Raw genomic sequence first — 25,004 nt, 5'->3', positions numbered from 1 at the left:
ATAAATAAGTAAAATACTAGCTTGAGTTAATTAACCCTTAAAGAGGCCAGTCATGGCACAGAGGACGAAGTCCAACTGGTTGTGGGTTCGATCTCCACTCGAGGAGGTGAAATATTTATTTAAATGTATATTTTCATTTCTTCGTTCTGGTGTCGAGGCAAAAGCGCGGCGTTGAGTTCCGCCACTCAACTCGCAAAGTGAGGAACGAAGTGTCTTAACACTAGGTTCTCTCTGCCTACCCTGCTGTCTGCAGGATAGCGTCAAGCTGATCTGATTATTTGATGTATGGTTACCTTTTTTTCATCTCTTATTTTAACACATTAAAATATTGTAACAGATTCATTGATTCATTCCATGTCTCATTGTCTCATGGACTGCTGTTATTAATAGATATTTTTTTAAGTGAAATATAAGATTATTTGGTAAAATAAAAAAATATACAGAGTAGATACGTCTGCTCTGCTTGTACGGGAGCAGCATACAGGGTAAAATATTTCAAACCAATACCTAAAAAATTATCAAGGTTTGTCAACAGTTTAGATGTAGGGGTTTTTTTTTTCATTTTACTATTTTTATCCATACTGTATTACGTATTACGAATGGATACCAATAACGTAAACTACAAAAATACTACTAAACATTGACGATCTGCCATTTTTCATCCTCAAAAATCATACCAGAACGAGAAAGGGGTATCTCCCATTCTTTTTTAAGCAAGTGTCTATTTTCTATAATAAACCTAAACAACGTTCAACTTCACCCCCAATATCTACCGACTAGATATCGTGCGTGAGGCGTGATAGGTTAGTGTCTGTGTACGTCATTCTGAACAAATGGAGTTTAATTATGCCACGATAATTTTATAATTTAATGTAACATTTTATGCTACCAAACATAAAAAAACAATAAATCTACTTCTGAACTTGAAACTTAAAAATTCTAAGTTCAGTCTAATACTCGTATGCATAAAATTAATATTATAAATTTTTGTCTTACACACTACCGACCGTTACCGGCCGTGACCGGGCTACCAACAACGTAACCCTTTAATCCTTGCTTCGAAGACGTTTTGCCACAAAGACCGAAGTATGTCTTAGGAATTTTATAAAATGAATAAAATTTATAATTTTTGAACTTTCTTTGCTAAAACTCCTCATACAGCAGCATTTCTGAATCCGGCCTCAATGATAAATCCAAGTTTATGTGAACACGTAGCCAATAACCTTAACCTTAACGAATAAGATTCCCTTCAATCTAGACTACTCATTAAAATCAGATTTCCTCGCAGAAAATTGGAGAAAATCTACGAGCATCACAACAAGCAAGCAAGGAAGGAATCAAGCAAACAAGGGAACTCGCTGCGTTGCTTTGAAAGTATATTAATGTAGTGGCTCAGCGAGATCAAATGGATGGATATTGTGGGTGCATTTGACCAATGCATCAGTAAACATGAGCGGGCACTGGATCAGATTTCAAAGTCAAAGTCAAAGTCAAAATATCTTTATTCCATAAAAATGCTTAACATTTACTTGGACATGTCATAAAAGTAGAAAAAAATGCAAAACAAAATAACCAAAAAAAATGTGCAATTTTGACTTGAAAAAAGCCCGTTCAAATGGGTTGAGCTCATGAGAAGATACAGGCAAAGAAACTCATGGCCACTCTTTTCAAATGCCAACATTTGTTACAAATTACAATTAACAATTTTAACTTAGAAATAGAGCTCATTTCCAAACATCTTTATCGCGAACATAATCTTTAACAGAGTAATATGCTTTTTGGCAGAGCCTGTGCTTTACCATTTTTTAAAATTTCTTCAGTGATAAATTAACCATGTCGTTTGGAAGTTTGTTATAAATGTGTATACTTTGACCTACGAATGAGTGAGACAGAACATGAAATTCAGTCGGAGGAAGTCAAACCATCAAATCTAAATCTAAGAACTTATTATGCCTGAAATCTACATTTAATTAGCAAAAAGAAAGTAAAGAATTGAAAAAATCTCATGTTTAACGCGTGTTAGAGTAGATACTGCGCTTAAGTAAGCATAGTGTAGGACGCCCAGCAGCACGATGGACGCATGATTTAAGGAAGGTGGGTACCATCGGATGGGTGGATGCCTACGTCTAGCAGTGGACGGCAATAAGTTGAGAAAAAAAATAATTCAGTACCAATACAATTGTGAAAGTCTTTCGTTAATATATCACTAAGTTTAAATTTTAGTAATATGAGTTGAATACGTTTCTAAGCATAAAATTTAAAATTTGTCACGATACATACCTTAACATTGAAAATAATATATTTTTACAATTAAAATATTTTTATTTAGTCTTAATTATATTTATGCTGCACGATAAAATCATTACATGTTTTTTTATTATGAGTAAATAGCTTCGTATATACGTATATAAATAATCGTGAAAAGCATAATGTATAATCAAAATTAATTAATAATTTGCAAAGGGAAAACGAAAATGAATACGAAACTCCTGGTGACAAGTATTTTAATACTGTGTATTATAAATTTTGTAAATTCTACAAGTAAGTAAAATGTTCCTTTACTAATTCGTATTAAACAAATTACAGTTATTAAAGAAATTTAAGAATGATCTTTCATTAAATGTGATATTTTTTTCTTTCAATGGCAAGATATAATTTAGTAATATTGCTCTCCTACTCTCTAATCTACTTAGAAATGTAAGGGGGTGTGGTGGAGCACTAATAGATTTTTCGGACATTGTTATTAGACAAAGTTGCGGGCGATGTTTTTTTTATTAAAATATTTACTTAGTTAATTATTTATATTTACCTTGTTCTTTTTTCATATATACAGTTTTACCTTATGGTTACAATAACAATTTTGGGTTACCTAACTTTGGGTACCCGAGCAGCGCTTCTGGAGGAGCTGTGGGAGGTCGAGTACCACAAGCCAATGGAGCAGCCAATTCAGGCGGTTATGGACCATCTGTAAATGGTATAAAATTACAACTTATTAGAAATTACTTTGGTCAGTAAGCGCGAAGTCGGTAATATTGGGTAATGATTTTAAAGAATGCTACAATTCTATATGCCTACATATGGACCGTTTATTTTGAAAGTGGTGTAAGTCCATTTTTGAGAAAAATGAGCTATCACGTAATTCATGCTTAATTTAATGTAATTTTTTTAATAATAATAACTAGTCCGTGTTTAATTTCTCAAAAAAAAACCCACATTTTGAACAACTTAAAATCGGTCGGTAAATGAAATATGCATAATCATCGACATACTAACCTTTAATTTTCTCGAAACAAAAGAAAATGGACTTACACCACTTTCAAAATAAACGGTCCATATAAGGCTCGAACAACAACAACATTCGAAGGCGAGACAGGACGAGAGGAAATAATATATATTTAATTAAAAAATAACATTTTTTATTGTTTTTAGTCAATCCTGTTAACAATGCACAATCAGAAAGCGGGGCCTACCCGTCAAACACTCAGCAAGCTAATGCGGGAGGTGCAGGACTACTAGGAAGAGGACTTGGAGGTCTCTTAGGCAGGGGAATAGGATGCGGCCTCGGATTTGTTAGTCCTTAATTAATAGACAATAGATTATTAATGAAACACCTCTAAAATTACGTTGAAAAATAATTAGAAAGACCTATCCAATGAATGTTGTAAGGGTTTATACATTACACCAACCTTCCAATTTTCAACCACACAGTATCCAAAGTTCCCGAGTAACATGACTGACATACTGGTGGACGGACAGACATACATGTTGAACAGAATGGTACCGTTTTTTCCTTTTGACTGTGGGAGCCCAAAAAACAACACAGTTAGGTAGCGCTACGACTGATGATAGTTTTGTTAAAAATAGCTCTATTACTATTTTAATATTCTTAAAAATAGTTCTTTTACATATTTTACTCGCGATAGCGCGAGGCCAGTCGTGGCGCATGGCACAAGTAAACGACAAAGTAAGGGACTGTAAACGTGACTGTTTGTGGGTTCGATCGCCACTCGAGGAAATAAATATTTGTTTAAACTTATATTTTCAATCGAGGCAAAGCGCGGGGCCGAGTTCGGCGACTCAACATATTTTCATGTCATGATTTAATTCTCCCTATAATTTTATTTATAATTCTACAGATATCTTTTGTATTTCTTACAGAACTGCTGACAGCAGCAGGTCCAACATCTAATGTTAGCTTAGATCCAGCTGATATTATATGGTATAAATATTACAAGAACAATATACCAATAATGTAAACAATGTTGTAATTATTTTCTAAATCCTCAAAATGCGTACTCTAATTTTAAATATCCTAATATGAACGACGATTATAATTTGACTAGCATCAATAAATTAGTATGTAAGCTTTGTTATATTACACTAAGACTAGTAGAGTGGAGTAATAATATAAAGTGTATCTCAAAATAATTAATCAAGTACTCAACTCTATGGTAATGTGAAATTTCAGCAGGGATAGTCCATTTGATCATCATGAAAGTGATGAAGTCGTGAAAAAACTCAAGTCATTTTATTTTTTTTAAGCTGTAATTGCGATATAGTAAGTAAAATCTGTAAAGAGTAATTGAGCTCTTTGAAAGTCACACTTAAATCGTTCCCTTTTTAATTAATTTTTGTTTATTGCATTGACCATCTGTCCCAAAATATTGCTATTCATCTATTGATAGAATAAAAAAACATAGACTCTAGGTCTCTCTCTCTAGATCCATTAAGTATAACCTTAGAGACGGTAGTGATGGACGAGTCTTTTATACATCTTAAAAACGGGACAACTTTCAAATTCTATGTTGTGACTATTTCCGGTCCCAGGATCATCTTCATTGTCGCCTTTATCAATTTTCAAATATTTCGTTGATTTTGCATTCACGTAAGCCTAACAAAATTACCAAAAAAGTTATTAAACAAAGTAACTAAAAAAATATTTAAAAAACAAAACACCGACTGCATAAAACAAAAAAGAAAATAAACAAGCCCAATAGTTTAGCTGCTAAAACGAATATAACGATAACTCAATTATGTAAATCCGTTCAGCGGTTCTGGAGATATGAAGTAATAAAGAATATTACATACATACGAGTACATACAAGATACGCGCGAAAAACATAACCCATCCTTAGCAGTCGGGAAAAACAAACATACTACAAGTAAAAAACGTTTATGTCATACAGTAATTGTACTGGAACTGCTTCTGTTCACCTAGTAATTGGAAATCATGGAGTACCTTTTTTTAGCCTCACGTACATATCCTGTACACAGCGTTTTGGGGGGCGGACCTCAACGCCAAGCTTTGCCGTCCAGGCAAAACCAGAGTCAAGAAAAAAAAAAATTAAATATTTCATATGTTGTGCCAGTTCAGCACTAATATTTCATATTCTCGAGTGGGGAACGACTGGCATAAAACAATTCTAAGTTTGTCACTATAACAATTTAAAATAATTGTAAAAACAATACTAACAAGAAACACTGTTCAAAACATTCAATATATATAAATTCCATAATTTCCATACATGACATGCAGGATAGCTACCAGTTTATGTAATAATTAAATTATACAATTATTATTGAAAAGAACAACTGTTCAATTTCTTAGCGGCTCTTCCCAGCAGAACTGCCTTCCGAGCAGGTAGTAGTTTTTTTATATCTTCACTAGTGGACCCGGACGCGGCTACGCCTGCTTCAACTATAAGAATATTTATTAAATATATTCATTAAATTATTTTCAATTTTCAATAGAATTAGTAAGAAAATATAAGTTTAATAATCAAAAAGAATAATAAGTAGATACACATTATTAGAAAAAAATATCTGAGTTATTGAAATTAACCAACAAAAGGATTAAAAGTAACTAAAGGATAGATATTCTTAATATTAGAAAAAGCACCTAAAGTTTTCCGTACGTGCGTACATAGATATCGACTTTACGAAATAACTAAACATTTCTCTCTATTAAGCAGGATAATTTTAGCGGGCAATATCAAATAAAATAAGAAGAGAACCAAAGTGTAGCTTAAATTAATTATAAACAACAAATAATTACATAAACATTTACAATAGTTTGAAAAAATTTATAAAACCGTCAACGTCATCTGCTCCTTCGCGTCGGTCATACTGTGCCGCCCGCTAGGTGGCTAGGTCATTTGGAATCAGTGACATCTCCTTAATTATTTATTAGAATGTCATACAGTAAACTATAACTATTTCAATCTAGATAAAACACTAAAAGTGACTATTATATTTATTTTCATAAGGATGAATATTCAAACGCCGCGGTAACGGTTACGTAGCGACGCGACGATTGTTATTAACATGGCAGAATAAATTGCATGTCAAATTAGAAAGTACTTTAAAATATATTAGTATATATGTGTAATGTAATGTTATATAGCCTATAGCACTTCTGAAGAATGCAGCTTTCATACAAAATAAAAACAATGTAAATCGGACCAGTATATCCAGAGATCTTAGCGTTCAAACAAACAAACAAACAAACAAACAAACTCTTCCGCTTTATTATATTAGTATAGATTCCACAATTCAAAAGTTCGTACAATAATTCTATAATTCAATAGTTTTATTTGTATAAAGAATATTTTGAATTTGAATTGACATCACCCGTCGTCCCTTATAAATACTAATCAGTTACAGTTTGCAGAGTTAACTACTCTTCATTAACATTAAACTACGACTTTTTCCATTTAATTTCACATGTTAATAAATACATACTGTACTCATCATACTCGTATTAAATAATAAAGCTTAGTAATATTAATAAAATTGTGTATTTATAGAAAATCATCGTGGTACAGTGGGTCGACCTCTGACTGTAAAGGCAATGTTTGTTGGTTCAAACCACTTTGGAGTTTGAATAAAATAAGAAAAAGCACAGTTGTGTTGCCCTCAACGCAATTTCTCGAATTTTAGTGAAAAGTGGAAAACAGAGTGCCTTGACACTAAGTTCTTCCTATCTATAGAATAATATGCGCTTTTTGCTATATCCTTCAAGCGAAAAATTTTTTATAGGTTTCGCGTGTTAATATAATTCAAAGTTTAATGCCACTAATTCTAAATTTTATGTTATAATATTAATTATATCTCACGATCCACATTTAATAATTTTACTAAACTATTAAACACAGTATAAAAGCGAAACAATTTGGCTTATAATTCACATTTATTTTTTTCTATTATCAATACAAACATTAAACTAAAATGAAATTCTTGGTGTTCAGTATTGTATTGCTGTATTTAATCGCAATAGGCGGCTGCTGTAAGTGAAAATTTATAATTATTATATTTTAATATTTATTTTAATAAATAATAAGAATTTATTTCTAATATTTTTATTTTAGATGTTCCTTTTGGTATTGGCCCAAATTCTGCAAATGGAAGAGCCATAGGTGGACCAACGCCTCAAGCCAGTGGATCCGCCACTTCTAGAGGCCTGGGACCATCAATAAATGGTTTTACCACTCATATTTTAATATTAATGTATATATAATTTTAATGTTTTCACCATGATTTGTGTTTTCTGTCCTAAGTTAATCCGGTTAACAATGCGGTGTCTCGGAGCAACGCTAACCCTAGCAGCTACCAACAGGCCTCTCTCACACCTGGACTTGGTTCCTTTGGATGTGGATATGGTCTCGTAAGATGAAACTTTATATCTACATTTGATATACTTAGCAGAATGTTTTTAATGAAAAGCTTATATATATGTGGGAAGGGTGGAAGCAGAACAATCACAATTAATTATATTTTCTTTATTTAATTTATCTCAAAGGATGTCTCTCTATACTCGTGACAGCTTGTTTCTTCTTTCTCTAATCTTCTTCTAATTCTTATTCTGACATATACATCATTTTATCTATATATATATCTATTTATCTATATATATTATATATATATATATATATATATATATATATATATATATTTAAAAACATTGTATTGTAACTTAAAGAAAAAAAGTTTTTCAAAGATTTAAGAATTTTTTTAATTAGTTTACTAATTACAAATTAAATAATATTATAATTTTCTTTCAGTTCTGCTGAGACATGAGAATGTTGGCCATTCTTTATGAAATAAAATAAATATAAAATTTCGAATATTTTTTTTTCAACTATTTCATTAGTATACATACATATACTACAGATAAGTTTTCATTACATGAATAAAGTTCTTTATTTTAAATAGATAAAATATACCTTCATACATATCTATCAAATTAATTGAAAATATAATATTTATAGATGTATAATTTATATATTAGAATCGCTTGTTAAAATTTTTTACTAATAATATTCCATAATTATTCAGTAAATTTTAATAAATATCCCATCTAAAAGGGTTTCAGGAAAATTCATTGAAAAGGATACCATTTTATTATTTAAATATATTTTTATTTACAATGACCGTATGAAGAGTAAATACACTAAAATAAAAATTTTACATATTACTATTTTACATATTACTATAACATTTGCTTGGTGATCTCTTAAATTTTAAAAGGGCAAATGAATGAAAATCACTGATATCATTGCAAAATTTTCGTACATGTAAATATGCGAAGGGTTATTTTCAAAATGTAAATCCATTGCTTAAATCAAAATTAAATTTAAATAAAAGTAAAATATAACAAAAAATATTATGATTAAATAAATATCTTAGATGGGATATTAATGTTTTATAAAACTGATTTGCTACACACTAGATTTTTATAAAAATTATCTTTTCATAAAAAAATAAAATAGTTTCTTCTATTATAGAATTTGGCATGTCCAATTTTTAAAGTAATAAAAATTGACTTACTGAATACTTTAAGCTAAGGTCCAAAGCTCTATTTTCACTTAAATCCGTAGAGTTCCGTTTCCGTATTGTGTAACTAAGAACACCTAGAATACATCAACTATAAATCATAATTTTTTCAGAGAAAAGTGTTTGAAGATGGTGACGACGCATCGATTCTCATATGACTTTTTTATTTTAGAAGAGTCCACGCCACACCAACAGTTCTTGTAAATTTTCAGTTATGATGTCATATTTTTAAAATATACATGTTTTTTTTAATATAATGATTTTTTTTACCGAGTGGCACATTTCCAAAGTAAAACAATTATAATCATAACATAAAATAATAAACAAAACCTCTATAATATATTTCAAAATTTAAGGATAATTCTCACAAAAAATGTAAAATCTTCTAATTAGAAGTATTTAGTTGTTTACAGCTTAAATGTAATGTATAAATTTATATTCCAGTATTATATCGCTTTAGGCACGGCAAAGAATTACAAAGCCAACTTCTTGATTAGAGTTAGAGCTTCTTAGAGCTTCTTGGTTAGACCATTGTCAATTTTAATTCAAAGTTATGGTTCTTAGCTTTTCCAGTTTCACAATTTATTATATTCCATGTCATTTTATTTTATCAAAAGAATACCTTCTTATTAATAATTTTATTTTAAATATGTAAAGATTTTGCCTTGGAACATACTTTTTAAACAATTTAGAATAGACACATAATGAACAAATGATTGAGTGTGGTTGCATTATGTATATATGTTTTCTCACTATAACGTTCATACTATTTTCTTTGTATATGAATACCTACTCAACAAGAAACTCCTGGAATTGACCATGTTAGGAGTAAATTGAACATTGAATTTACTTTTAATAACATTGAAAAATTTTCCATATAGTACATTGGGTTTATCATTATATTTTAAGTATTTAAGTTTTGTTATTATATTACTTCTAAACTTTTCTACATGACCAGTTGTCATCGGGTTATTAACAATTTGTTTATTTTTATAATTTTTTAAGGGACCCGCGTGGCTTCGGCTTCATCAATATTTATTAAATATATTCATGAAATTATTTTGAATATTCAGTTTTTTAATTATTTACGACGTCATATTAGAAACCTAGATAATGGATGTTCCCATACATATAAATCTTACTCATGAACCACTGTATCTGTTAAAAAAATCGCATCAAAATCCGTTGCGCAGTTTTAAAGATCTAATGTATGCTTAGATCTTCTTCTGAGGGTCAGACAGCGGAAAGCTACTTTGTTTTATACTATGTAGAGATATTATTTTGAAAAAAAATTATTAATTATAGATTTTTTACACGTTATGGAGTTTGTGAAAATATTGTCAATGCAAGTTGCAGTACTATGAATGATTCTAGTTGGCTCTAGAAATAGATTATCTAGTTTATTAACCTGGTACATGCGTCGTGAAATAGCCCTTTAAAACCATTATGAGGCCAGGAATCCTAATACGTTCAGAGGCTGTGTTCCTTCAATGATAATACGAGAACATGGCGTTTTTGATTAAAATATATATTTTTTCTTTTTTACGTTTTCATATACGAAAAATTGCCTATTTTGTATTTAAATTATGTAAAGTAGTTTTGAAACTATGTAATAGTTTACAAATATATATTTTAGTGATATAATTAACTATTAAAGTAGGTATACAGATTCAGTTATACACTTCGTATTTATATCGATAGAATAAATTGTTAACTTGTTACTCTGGTAATCTAATAATTTGAAAGGAAAATAAAACATTTTTTCATCTTGCTTGTGACGTTTTTATTTTACAGCAATATTAATACAGTAGTGGCACGAGGGCACAAGGGTGTGACAGTAACACGACGGTAGTGGGTTTCATTCCCCATTTAGTTTCATAGAATAATCTTATTTTTTTACCATTTTAATGATAGGACATCCTATGTTAAAATAGGAAAAAACAAGATTAATTTTGTTAGCATAATAAGTTAAATTTGTAGGAAATTATTATGTTAACAAAATTAAACAATATCTCCATATATTTGAATTTTTACCCAATACATTTTAACTTTAACCTTTTTCCTTATTTTATTTCGTCCCCGTTATAAAGTTTTTTTTTTCTTTTATGTTTCATTATTACAACAGTAGACAATAATGCCTTAAGTAAAATTTTATGTTGCATATTTCTATTTGTATAGGTAAGTTGAATATTATTATATAGACGAATATCCTATATCTTATAAAACAAAGTCGCTTTTCGTGTCTGTCTGTTGTTTCTAACTCTTCTTCTTCTAAACCACCCAACGGATTTTGATGCGGTCTTCACCATTAAGTCGAGTGTTTTTCGTAGAAGGTTTATATATAGTTTATTATTTGTAAATTCTTATGTAAATTAACATAAATACGAAAAATGTGTATAAAGTCCTACCCGTTGAGACATTTTCGCGCATGCGCTGCACTAATGGTAAGTACTACATGAAAAAAATGTACTGGAGTATTGTTCCTCTTAATAAGATCTACAAAAAAGTCCGCGAGAGCATATTTTTATCTTTTAAGGATAACGTGTAGTGATCATATTTCTGTCTAAAAATAATAATTTCAATATATTTTTTATTGTGAGGGATATTTTTCCATAATGGTATTAATCCTTATCCTTTAAAATACTTTATTAATTTTCTACGTTAAACGAAGATAAAATTTGCTTTTCACACTATTTCGAAATTGCGAATAGTTTTACAGAAAAACGCATTTAATTGTTGACACATCCCGCTGTTGACACATCAGCTGTATGTTACTCAAGTTTCACTTATCCCTTACTCTCAGCATATAAATAACTACATTAGTTACGTTGGCCATTTAATGTAGACCAATACTGTCTTTCACTGTTTTTCATTTTAATAAGTACTTTAGAAGTTGTTACAATATCAAAAAAATCCTTGCTGCGAAACGGCTCGCCCGCTTGCCTTACACGCATCGGTGGTTCAGTGGTAGAATGCTCGCATGCCACGCGGGCGGCCCGGGTTCGATTCCCGGCCCATGCATTCTATTTAATTTTCCTCACAGGCAGCCACGTCGTGCTTGCTTTTCATCAGAGACAGAATACCCCCTTCAGCATTAACCACAAGCTCGAAAAAAAAAACCCGGCTGCCTCTATAGCAACGAAGATTTAGTTAGATGCGTTTGCACGTATTGGATAATTGGAGTTGAATGTATTATTTAAGCGCGATATATTTGGTTTCACATTTTTTGTAGTAGTTATTAGTAGGTAGGTTTTTGTTTATAATTTCTTCCGTTTAAAAATAGTCATTTAACTATCTAAAAATAGTCATTTAAATATATTTTAATAAGTACTTGAAAAGATTAGTAGTACAGATTTAAAATTACGGTACCTACTAAAAAATCCTTGCTGTGTAAAACAATTGGAAAATCCTTATTGAAACTACAAAAATGCGGGTTGCATTAGGGTTTAATTAATTTTCACATTATTTTAAGTGATTTGCAAACATACATTACATGAATAATCCAGTAGTTAAAGCGGGCGAAGCCGCAAGAGGGTCGCTAGTTATTATATAATCGAGACTATTACAAATAAACATGACTTTTCAAAAACATGATAATCCGTAATAAAAAAATTAACATCGCTATAATACTTTTAAGCAATATAATTACCTAGTTATCACGTTTATTCTAACAACTTAGTATAAATAAAAGGTACGAATTTATTTTTTTGTACTTTTCTTAACTAACAATATGGTGGCTAAAGTATTTTTTGTTGGTCTGTTCGTAGCCTTGTTTGTAAATCAAGGAGGTTGTGCTTGTAAGTATTTATTAAATTGTCGATATAATATAAAATTTAATTCTTCATTTATTATGCATAGTTTTACAATACAGTATGTAAGTTAATGGCAGGTAAGCTCAATCTGTTTATTATTTACAACACTAAGGAAAAATATCAAGTTTTCATTAGAAATAGATTTTTTGTAACACCGACTGAATTACATATTCTTCTAAGTATTTACATATTTGAACTCTATTAATAACCATGATTTAAGAAATGCTTTTATACGTTTTATTTTAAGATATTCCAACGGGACTTGGATACACTGGTTTTGGCGGTCTGAGCGGCTATGGAGGTTCTGGCTTAGGCGGTACATCGATTAACGGTATACCTTATTACATTAGATTATCATTACAGTAAATTATATATTTTTTAATTATAATTTTAAAACTCTCTTTCGAAATTGTATTTAGCAGTAAAACAAAACAAATAAATTGATTAAAATTTTAAAAATCTTATAATTTACAAATATCTTAGCAAAAAATATGAAAAATAGGTATTACGTTTTTATATATGTATATTATTACATAAAGTAAAATTGTGTATAAATTACTATAGATTTGAAATAATTCGAGAAGAAAATATTGTAACGAAGTACTTTCTTAATAAAGAAATAATACTAAGTACTTTCTCAATATGAGTTCTCATATTAATTGTGCTCTTAACTATTATTTAAATAGTACATAAATTTAATTATATAGGTTAATGATAATGAACTAAAATAAAATAGAAAATATATATTTCGACCTAATTAAATATTGTTTTTTAGTGAATCCCGTGAACAATGCTGAATCATCAAGCAATACTAATCCTATTTCAACACAACAAGCAAGTGCACCAGCGGGTGGTCTGGGCGGCTTTTTAGGATAGTAAGTTGAAAGCAAATAAACTTAACAAAAAATAAATCAGCTTCACGCTGTATCCCGCACACAGCAGGGTAGGCAGAGGGAAACTACTGTTAAGACACTCCGTTCTACACTTTCTGCTGAATTTTTGGAGGCATTGCGTATTGAGTGGATAAACTTAACGATAAGTTTAAAATATCATCGTACTTAAATACTCAAAATATATGCATATGCTTTCTATCCATTTGAAACCTCAAAGTTGTGTTGAGTTGTGTGACGGAACCCGAAGCCACACTGTGACTAGATCAGGAGAAAAAAACGGACATAACAACAACTACGAGTATATATAACTAATACAAAACTATCGTTAATCTTTTACTAATATATATTTTAATTCTTTCAGACTTAAATCAAACACCTTCCATATCGATGCTGCAAGCTCACTCTGTAAAATGGAATAAAGAACTAATAAACATTACTGTCTTTGACTTTTTTTAACCTACGCTACTATTTTTCTAACTTCTCAAATTCTAGAGACATTACATGTTGAGTAGCGGAACTCAATGTTTCGTTTTGTCCAGAGCGGGAAATGAAAATATTAAATATTTCATTTCCACGAGAGGGCATCGAACCCCCAACTTGTAATATTGACAGTCACACGCTTGTGCTACTGACACAATTGAATTAAAGTACAACACGAACATTACTTAATGTTACATTTTTTGTATAATAAACAGTGTATAGGACAAAAAGTCTAGGCTCGATATTTCTCGATTGACGGCTACAAATAGAAGATGCCTTTACAACTTAATAAATTTTAATTCCAATTATAAAACATAGATTTATTTTTCTTGAAATTACTATCCGTTCATGATATTGATTTATTATGCTTTTTCAAGAGTATCAAGTAATTTAAAATATTTATATATTAAAGTTGTTATAGTAAAATAAAATATAAAAAAAAAGTAATTTATTGAATTACTAGCAACGCTACATAATCACTCATTTTTTATTTTAAATTACTTTCGTGTGTAAACATCTTTATCATTTTAGATACAATATCTAAATAATATAACTAAAGTTTCATACGATTCAATAAAATAGTTATGCAATTTTTTCAAACAAAATACGTTATATTAATGTAACTTTTTTTTAAGAACCGATTGGAATAAAACAAACCTTAAATAAGAACTCCATTTATATCGGCTCAGCCGTTTCTGAGATTAGCGTGCAAAGACGCATAGGCAAAATAAAAACAGACAAAAATAGTTTTTCTCATATATCTTCCATGTACAAATAACGATATGTGGCAATTTCATTACATATACATCTCGCGTCACAAAGCTTTCATATGAAAAACGCTATTAAACATATATTGATTAATTTGCAAAAAAAATAATTTACCATTCAGTCGCCCTCTAGTTCTCCTCTAGTTCTTTCACATTACAATTTCGTATTAGACATTGAAAACCCAGGTTAGAATACAGATCTATACGAAACTTCCGCAATTATCGATGAGAACGAATGATCGTAGCATACCTACTGGCCCAAGGTAACAAAGCACCAAGTATTAAACAAAATCGTTCTTTCTCTGCTTCTCTGTCTGTTGGTTTTTAAGCTATCTATTATAAGATAAGCTAAGCTAAGCTAAGCTAAGCTATTATAAGATTTTGGTGCAGTTTACATGTAAAATTTAAAAAATCAACTTCACTCTGTATCCCGCACACAGCAGGGTAGGCAGAGGGAACCTAGTGCTAAGACACTCCGTTCCCCACTCTCTGCCGAATTCTGGAGGCATTGCGTGTTGTGTGGCAGAACTCAACGCCGCATGTAGTTCACATGTGTGGGCGTTATATCACATGTGTAGACGTGAGATATCAAATATGGATGTGATAGTGCTTATGAAGATGAAAATAAATTAAAACCAAAAAATTATTTTTAGAAAAAGCTTTTATTTAAATGCTTTAAAAAGGAGAAAATATAATTTGTCTTTTAAATTTAAACTATCAACTCATAACCTCATTGTACACAATTTATATGATCATAAAAGCTTCTCACGCGATTTACTTGTGTAACTAAACTAGTACTAATTATGTAAAATCTGCTTAGTTTAAAGTTTCAATTTAATGAAATATTGATTAACGCGATGTATGTACATTGCAAGTTAAATAAAAGCTTTTAAAAATATTTTAAGTGTCTTTACATTAATTAAGTTGTCTATTTCTAACTACATACATAAAGAATATATTATTATACTTAATAAATTAAAAATATGAAAAGAAAATTTTGTTTATTTTATTATGTAAGTACCAAATCGTGCCACACTTAAAATTAGCAATCACAATTTAATTGAGAATCATGATAAAGCGATCATGCACAGCATGGAACGTGTTATACTTGTATATGATAATAAAATAATTAACGAAGACATAAACAATAACAAATTAAAAAATAACACCAAACAATTACAATAATAAAAATAAAATAATGCTACTAAATATGCCTCGTGCCTAGGTAATAAGTATTGAAATATATTACATAATGCACTTATGATTAAGTTTTTATATATTCGTACGTAATCTCTACGATTATTTTCAGCATTTGCATGTAAATATATATTTTTTTGCCTTCACGCTGTATCGCTGTAAAGGAGGCACTATGTGCGGGAACCTGAGTGCTGGTCATAACACCCCGTTTCTATTAAGACAGTTCCATTGCTCACTTTCTGCTGAATTCTGAGGGTTTGCGCGTTTAGTAGCGCGCTTTGCCTTGTTATTAGAGCGAAGAATAGAAAATATTAATTATTTTAATTCCCTTAGTGGGAATCGAACCTTTCACGTTTACAGCCGCGCGCTATGTATATAAATACCTATATATTAGTTCTAACTTAAAAATTACGTAATTTTAAGGCTCTTCCCATTCTTATTATTCAAGTGCTAGGAGTAGGCTCAAAAGCGTAGTTTACTTGAGTAATTCAAACAGGTGCTTGCATATTGCTTCCCGGTAATATATTATGAATGAGATATGTCCTAGCTCATAATTGTGGTTTTGTTTTTAATTGGATATTTATAAATTAGTAAAAAGTTTCCGGTCAGTCAGTTAAGTTAAAACAACTAGATGAATAATTTTGAAAGATGGTTTAACAATTAGGTTTAGGTAGTTTTACCCTAATATGTGTATCTCGTTCTCTAATATTGATTTATTTTATAATAACTAAACATTATCCTAATTTTAAGATAAATCTGAATTGTTCGTCCATAATCCTTGATTGCTGCAATTGAGATGTTTTAAAGCACTATTTATCTAACACTAACACTACGAGTTATCATACTAATATTATAAATAAAAAGTTATTAACCGATTATCATGAAACCTTGATGAGGGAGGATGATCAGGTATTACAAAGGATATAAGACACCTTTTGTAAAAAAATATATTAAAAAAAAAATACGTTATCTATAATAGAAATTTAAACGGGCGAAGCCGCGTGTCTAGTACATGAAAAAAACAAAAATTCTTTCGTGATCAGATCGCTATTATATTATTATAAGTAAGATTACTAATTACACTATAGAAAATTATAATAAATATTAAAAGAAAATTAAAAGACAAAGTTAAATACAAAGACAGACATTTCTTTTTCTACTCATTCATTATACGGACTAAAATAATGACTTAATATTAAACACGTGCCTGATTTATATAAAAGCACCATACTTATTAAATTATCGTTATAGTACCTGACGTGACAATATATTGCAATGGCAAACAAAACATTTTTTATTACTCTTGTGATCGCATTCTTCATTGTGTCTGCTGCTTGCACTAGTGAGATAACTTATTTTATAACACTCTATTTAGTCCTTTTTTTTATTCATTTTTATGCGCCCTTATTAGCTATGTTTTAAGGAAGAAATCTAATGTTTATTTATTATAAACTTATTTAGAAGTTCTAAAATAACCTAATATTAAACTATTTTTTTTCAAGCATCACGTTGTATCCCACTTATAGGTTAGGCAGTGGGAACATAGTGTAAGGACACTCCGTTCTCCATTTTCTGCCCATTTTTTTGCGCTTTATTATCAGACTCAACCGTCACGATAACAGTCAACCACTCTCCCTCTGTGCCACAAAGGCCTCAAAGTGTTAAACTAATGTTTAATAGCTTAATATTAATTTATTTTAGAACTTTGCAAATTATTCGCAAGTAGTATTAATCTCAACTTTAAAAAATGTATAGTTACTATATCATTGTGTTTATATTTTATTTTATAATTTATATAAGCAATTGAGATTAACATTTTGTTATTTTTCAAGTAATAGCAGTCCCTCGTCAACCTACAGGTTCAGGTAGAACTACACAAACCGCACCCCAGTCTTCTGGATCAGCTACATCTTTATTTGGACCAGCAATAAACGGTAACTAAATTAAATATGTAAATATTAATCTTAATCAAAGTACAAATATAACATTAGAATTACAAAAAAAAATTGCTTTTCCTCTATAATTTTGATACGAGATTCTTTTTGTGCTAAATTTATAGCAACCTTATAATTTACGCCTATAACTGAGTTTTTAACCTATTATAGATAAAGTAAATTGTTCTTCCCAATACCAAAACGAAAAAGATCCACAATGATGTTGGTACATATTAAACAAATTGGTATTTAAAATTATTTTTTCATGTATAAACGAGTAATTTAAACGATTTTTTTACAGTCAATCCAGTGAACAATGCGGAATCTTCTAGCGACTCTAATCCTGAATCAGTTCAACAACTATCAGATTCATAATTTCCAAAAAGTAACCATCTTCTAGATACGTATACGTTACGGTTAGTTTTGTTGACTTATTTATAAAGTTTTTATACAATTTTTTTATAAAAAACATGTTTTAAATGTTTAAAGTATATAACCAAATAGATTAAATAGCCAAAGAGGAGAGCTAGATAATAACTTGGAGAGTGTTGCCTCTTTTTACTTTTGATTAGAATTTTCTTTTATGCGTAATATTTGCGTTTTTTTTCTTTCAGGGCTTCTGAGCAGTAATAGTAACAAGTATCTACTTAAATAAAATCATAATATAAATAATAATTACTGATGTTTTATTTATTTATTTTCTAATATATATACTAATATAATAAAGCGGAAGAGTTTGTTTGTTTGTTTGTTTGAACGCTAAGATCTCTGGATCTACTGGTCCGATTTACTATGTTTTTGTTTTGTATGAAAGCTGCACTCTTCAGAAGTGCTATATCATTACATTATACATATAAACTAATATATTTTAAAGTACTTTCTAATTTGACATGCAATTAATTCTGCCATGTTAATAACAACCGTCGCGTCGCTACGCGACCGTTACCGCGTCATTTTGATATTCATCCTTATGTATATAAATATAATAGTCACTTTTAGTATTTTATCTAGATTGAAATTATAGTTTACTGTATAACATTCTAATTAATAATTAAGGGGATGTCATTGATTTGAAATGACCTAGCCTACGGGCGGAATAGTATGAATATGACCGACGCGAAAATATTCTTATAGTTCAAGCAGGCGTAGCCGCGTCCGGGTCCACTAGTTTTCTAATAATAATATATTAAAAAGTAAAGTTTCAGCGAACTTAGCGAATAGCTATTTTTACCAATTTTGGCGAACAACATTATTTAAAATTTCGTAATCTATTGAAATAGAACAAATACAAAATGCTAACGGAAGCTTGCAAAAATATAATAATAAAAACTACTATTAAATCAATCAAGCCGTTTTTAAGATTATCGTGAACAAACGCGTGGACAAACAGACAAAAATTTTAAAATTCTCTTCTTTTATTAGTTCCGTATCTTTTAAGAATAAACCCTTATAAGATCAGTTTGCTGTCTGTCTGTCTGTCTGTTGTCTGTATGTCAAGGGCCTTTATCTCAGAAACGCTTGGAGATATCGGGTTGAAAATCAGATTTCCTGAAATAGCAAATAACAAAAAAGTCGTATTTCGACACTATAATGGGAATCATATGATATTTCCGATAGAATTATGAATATTGGTAGTAAATATCTACAGGCAGTACTAATTCAGGAAAAAAACTAATGGCTTTAATAGGCGGCCAATATTTGGAATCAAAGACGCTAGTTCAAGTAAGGTATCACATGAAAAGACTCTGGTTAAGCTCAGCTTGAATTTTAGATTAAGCTCAAGACCTCCAACTTTTATAAGGAAGCCGCGGTGGCTGAGCTCAACTCGCACTTGGCCGGTTTTTATATTTTATATTTAGCTTTTTAAGATGGTGCTGGGTTCCGATACTCAAGCTATGCCTCGAAAAAAGAACAGGAGAAGTGGGAAGTGGAGAACGGAGTGTCTTAACTCTTAACACTAGATTAACTCTACTTACCTCTTAAGTAGCTTTTTTATTTAACCTGTTATTATAGGCTAGCCTAACTAAGGCTAGACTAGGCGTTTTCAATTTTAAAAAAATCGGCGGAAAGTGAGCAACGGAGTGTCTAAACACCTGGTACCTTCTGCCTATCCTGATGTTTGCGAAATACAGCGTGAAATAAAAATAAATAAATCAGCTTCACACTGTAACACATAACATTGGCAAAGATGGGGGGTCGGAATCCACATGGCCTCCATGATTAATTTTCATTTAATTCTCGTCGACATAGTGCCGCCGTGTTCAAATTCGAACAGAAAGCGGAGAGCAGAGCGTCATAACACTGGATCTATAGCATACATTGCTATAAGAAATATAAAGAGGGAAACTACATGAAAAAATAGTTTTTGAATATACTAAAAAAATCCTTTACTTTTGAGCAATACAGAATACTTTACAAACTGAAGTGTCCATGGTCGCTTTTATTTGAGCAACCTTCATAATACGAATGAAAGTTCATTAAGTGCCTTTCAAATTTAGTACAAAAATAAATTTTACTGCTCAATAAACGATTAAATATTGTCACGTTAACGTTACAACTTACGTAATTATTATTAAGTTTATCTTTATTCCAACCAAAAGTTATTAAAACATAATAATATTTTATAACAATTTATTTTAAAACGTTAGTTGTACATTTTTTACATTATAATTTACACGTGCTCGTAGTTTGGTTAAAAATGTGCAGAAATATTATTTTAATTTGTTTTATTTTTATAAATGTAATGACTGAAAAACGTTCGGGTACTATTACTTTGATTATAAGATTAACATTTTTACTTTTATTCAAATACTCGTATAAAAAACAAATATATTTTTTTACGATTAATTTTAATATTTTCTAATCTTTTTTTATTACAGGGTCTGTAGCAACATTTATTCCACCAGGTACAAAATATAATGTTTACCTAATCCAAATTTAGGAAAATATTTTAAATTAATGGCTTTTAACCTACGGTTTTTTATTTTGCATAACCTAACTTTTGAAAACAAATATTATAATAATTTTTAAAATAATTGCCTTCGATATCCAACATTCTTTAGAATTAACAAAAAAATATTGATGCGTCACTATATTTAAATTCGAAACAGCATTTTTAAGTAGTTTCGTATTTTAAAATGCTTTACCAATCTTTACTGCTATAAATAGTGTAAATCATCTTTTAAAGTTCTTTTCTTTTTACAGGGTCTACTGCGATAATCGACCCGACAGGTATAACGTTACTTTATTTTCCAAATAATTATAATAACATTTAATATTAATATTTTAATTATGAATGATTATTCCTTAATATTGATGATTATTTCTTATAATATTTTAGCTTTACCGCGAAACTAATTATATATTTTAAATTATCTTTGTTGCAGCGAAGAATCCAATTACAGACGATGCTATAAGTATAAACCTTATAAATTTTCTATTATAATAACTATAAACGTTGACGAACAACAGTTTTCTTTGTAATGTTAATATTTAGATATAGAAGCTAATTATGAGCTCATATAATCTCATCAAATTGACTTTTTACATTCAGTAAAAAAGTTTCGAAATAAATAAATATATATCGACATAATATATTTACAGAAAATTAGGTGTTTAAAATTTTGAAATCCTATTTAATTAGTATTTTACTTTAATTATACATACAGGATAAATTAAACACAATAATAATTGAAATATTACACCTGTTTTCAGTCCAGCCGAGTAATGGAGCTGGTTCTACTGACGATCCAAATTTGTATGAAATGTTAATAAGCGGAATAGGCCGAAATGATGCAATACCCCCATGTCCTACCCGAGAGGGAATAATTGTATGTGCTTAGTTAATTTCTAAAACCTATCAGTAACTACTTTAAAATACAAGAAAATATAAAAGCAACTTCATACTAAAAATATTGCATATATGAACATTTCTCCAATTTATGCATTAAAGTATATTTTAGGCCGTCGCGTCTGACTGTAAGCGCGACGGTTATGGGTTCGATTCCCACTCAGGAAAATGAATTGTGTATTTATTAATATTTTCATTTCTTCACTCTGGTAACATGGCAAAGCGCGGCGTTGAGTTCCGCCACTCAATACGCAATGCCTCAAATTCGGCATACAATGCGAAACTTAGTGTCTTAACACTAAGTTCTCTCTGTCTACTATACGCGGGACACGACGTGAACCTAAAAAATGGTGCATTGAAATATTTTTTTCTAATTATGATTATATAGAATGGAAATATAAATAATCATTATAAACAGTATGAGTGTGAGTAATCACAAATGAAATGACTGCTTTGTCTCTTTTACAATTTTATTTCCTTTCTTGAATTTCAGAGAGAAGTAGCAGCTATTGTTACGGGTTCGGTAAGATATAAAGCAAATATTTTTTGTATATTAGCCTTCTAGAAAGGCATCAAAATGCATTGCAGTTTGCATGTTTTCTGTATACATTTATAACTAAAATTATTAAAAATATAATAAACTATCTTATAGATAACTATAAACTTCCAAGTCATAGATAATAAATAAATAAAAACCACTAAACTGAAAACTGCTTTGCTATATTTATGCTAATATTAACAATATCTATAATAATATTAAAAATTCGTATACCCTATCTTGTTAGTAAAAAAAAAACTTAGTGGCATCTAACAAAAAAAACTGTAAAATCGACAGGATTTGTCAGTCCTCTTTAAATTGCATTTTTAGTTATTTAGCTAGTACTTTTGTTATTTTTTTTATATTAAAATATATTTTATTCTTATATCTATAGCTGTGCTACGTTGGAAATTAGTAAGTAGTTTTTAATAATTATATTCCTATTCTTATTCTTACATTATTACATTTAAATTATTAAATGTATGTACAAGTGTATTTTAAGTGCTGCGACGTTGAGTTTCCAGAATTCGGCGCAAAGTGGAGAATGGAGTGTCTTAACAATAGGTTCTCTCTGCTTACCCTGCTGTGAGTAGGATACAGTGAAACTAAATGAATAAATAAATATGTAATAATTAATAAAGTTAACAATTAATTAAAGCTGTCTAATTTCTTTCAGAAAATTTCTGCCACGGTAAAAAGACGGCGGAGTTCCCGAAAATTTATCAATACCTAAATCTTTAATTTTAAATATACTAATTAAATAAAAAAATAAAGTACTATTCAATTACTCTTGTATTTTTTTTATATAATACCTACTTAGGTTTTTATTGTATTGTTAATATTAAAAAACCGAAATCAATTTAAAACCTGAGCTTTGCATTTGTGTGGGTGGTTATAAAAGTAAAGCTGGATTTTTTTTTGTTTACTATAAGAAATTATAAGAACAGAGTGCCATAACACTAGTTTCCCAGATCCTCTTCGCCTACCAGCTATTTGTAAGATAGCATTAAACTATACAAAAAAAAATCATTTTTTAATATAATAATATCGAAATAATCTTATTTTTTTGTGAAACATTAAGAGGTTATTGTTATTAACAACACCACACTTACATTTGCCAGACAGTAAATTTCAAAGCATCATTATTCGTTTTAATTGGAAAACTCATTATGAACAGTGGTTCTCAAAAGCCTTTTGAAATGAGTCATTTAAGTTAACAGTAACAATGGAATACTCTTACAAAACTTATACATATTTTTTTATTTCTTAAAGGTTTTTTTTAATTTCAATTTTACAGTCTTACAATGAATTCTTTTTACCCTGTTTAGATAAAAAACCGCTAAAATTAATCTCTGTTTTAAGTTGTGAATCTGTTTTCCATAACACGATTATGAGTGAATTCTCATATTAATAATATTTTTAGATGCTGTCTATGTATCTATCTATCAAAAAATCAATAATATTTGTAAATGTAGTCAAAATTTGCAAGCTCTTTTAAGAGTTAGAGAGATATTAAAATTAATTAAAAAGGAAAGTAGTTTTACTTTATAATTGAAAATATTATTTTATTTATTTATTATGTATAATAATAATAATGTATTGTATGTTGTGTTATACAATACAATACAATATTATACAATATTATATTAATAATCTACAAATTTATTGCCATTCCAAAGTGTCTGAACTACCTGCGGCGATAAATTTCTTAAATAATAATTTACTGACTATATCCAACTGGAGTAAGTCTTTTGGACTGCAGTTAAATCCAATTAAGACTCAAGTAATAATCGTTGGTAGTCCAAAGCTTATGTCTAGATTTAACACGTCCTCTTTACCTCCTATACTACTGAGTGGACAAACAATACCGTACAGTAAGACTGTTAAAAATCTTGGCATTATTATTGATCAAAATTTGTCTTGGGATCCACAGATTAGTGAGGTGAGTAGGAAGATGTTTGCTTCGATTGGTTATCTTTTAAGGTTGCGTAATTTTCTACCTATACCAACGAAAATTGCGCTAGCACAGTCTCTCCTTATACCAATTCTTGATTACGCTGACTCATGTTACCTTGACTTAAAAGAAGAGCAACTTAATAAGCTTGAGCGGCTACAAAATCTTGCAATTCGGTTCATCTTTGGATTAAAAAAGTATGACCACATCTCAGAGTTTCGAACTAAGCTCAAGTGGCTCCCAATCCGACTTCGCAGGAATACTCGTATTCTCCATCTTCTCTACTGTGTACTGTTTGATCCACTGACCCCACCTTATGTAAAAGAGCGTTTTGAATTTTTGGGGCGATCCCACTCACGACACCTGCGCTCAAAACACAACTTAACACTCAAAATTCCTTCACATTCTTCTTCCTTCCTTAGCAATTCTTTTTCAATTACATCTTCCCAACTCTGGAATAATTTACCTATGAATATTAGACGGGCAAAATCATTACCTGTTTTTAAACGTTTATTAAAACAATATTTTCTTACTTTCTGAGCTTCTTATCTTTTATTTATTTACATTTTGTTTATACTATAAGTTATATATATGTACTATGTGACCATGAATGTATGTATGTATGTATGTATGTTTGTATGTATGTATGTATGTATGTCTATTTATGTATATATGTTTGTATATGTTTATATATAAATATATATATATTTTATTATTTATATGTATTTTATTAAATTTATTATTCAC

General features: G+C 29.7%; 2 protein-coding genes and 3 long non-coding RNA genes across 5 annotated transcripts; all 5 read left to right on the top strand.

Moving 5' to 3' along the window:
* Positions 1–2,390: 2,390 nt before the first annotated feature.
* LOC146528678 (uncharacterized) lies at positions 2,391–4,260 on the top strand. Its single transcript, XM_085203869.1, has 4 exons — positions 2,391–2,541; positions 2,834–2,974; positions 3,430–3,569; positions 4,159–4,260. The coding sequence occupies exons 1-4, from the start codon at positions 2,475–2,477 to the stop codon at positions 4,165–4,167; spliced, it is 357 nt and encodes a 118-aa protein (XP_085059995.1). The 5' UTR covers positions 2,391–2,474; the 3' UTR covers positions 4,168–4,260.
* Positions 4,261–7,149: 2,889 nt separating this feature from the next.
* Positions 7,150–8,116, top strand: LOC146528677 (uncharacterized). Its single transcript, XR_014879135.1, has 4 exons — positions 7,150–7,285; positions 7,368–7,478; positions 7,557–7,663; positions 8,061–8,116. It is a non-coding gene; the product is annotated as an uncharacterized LOC146528677 (long non-coding RNA).
* Positions 8,117–12,488: 4,372 nt separating this feature from the next.
* Positions 12,489–13,970, top strand: LOC146528676 (uncharacterized). The gene is made up of 4 exons (XR_014879062.1): positions 12,489–12,629; positions 12,892–12,975; positions 13,420–13,519; positions 13,899–13,970. It is a non-coding gene; the product is annotated as an uncharacterized LOC146528676 (long non-coding RNA).
* A 3,213-nt stretch (positions 13,971–17,183) lies between these two features.
* On the top strand, positions 17,184–18,590 carry LOC146528675 (uncharacterized). The gene is made up of 4 exons (XR_014879061.1): positions 17,184–17,323; positions 17,814–17,915; positions 18,217–18,331; positions 18,530–18,590. It is a non-coding gene; the product is annotated as an uncharacterized LOC146528675 (long non-coding RNA).
* Positions 18,591–20,548: 1,958 nt separating this feature from the next.
* Positions 20,549–23,090, top strand: LOC146528674 (uncharacterized). Its single transcript, XM_085203782.1, has 8 exons — positions 20,549–20,677; positions 20,795–20,821; positions 21,120–21,146; positions 21,302–21,331; positions 21,630–21,745; positions 22,259–22,288; positions 22,698–22,717; positions 22,980–23,090. Coding segments are annotated over exons 1-8 (315 nt in total). The 5' UTR covers positions 20,549–20,613; the 3' UTR covers positions 22,981–23,090.
* Positions 23,091–25,004: the final 1,914 nt, after the last annotated feature.

This window comes from Heliconius melpomene, chromosome 19 (genome assembly GCF_056956725.1).
Source record: "Heliconius melpomene rosina isolate 202511_hmr_F chromosome 19, ASM5695672v1, whole genome shotgun sequence".
NCBI lineage: Eukaryota > Metazoa > Arthropoda > Insecta > Lepidoptera > Nymphalidae > Heliconius > Heliconius melpomene.
The sequence above is the reverse complement of the archived record's forward strand: the minus strand, read 5'-3'. Positions and strand labels throughout refer to the sequence as shown.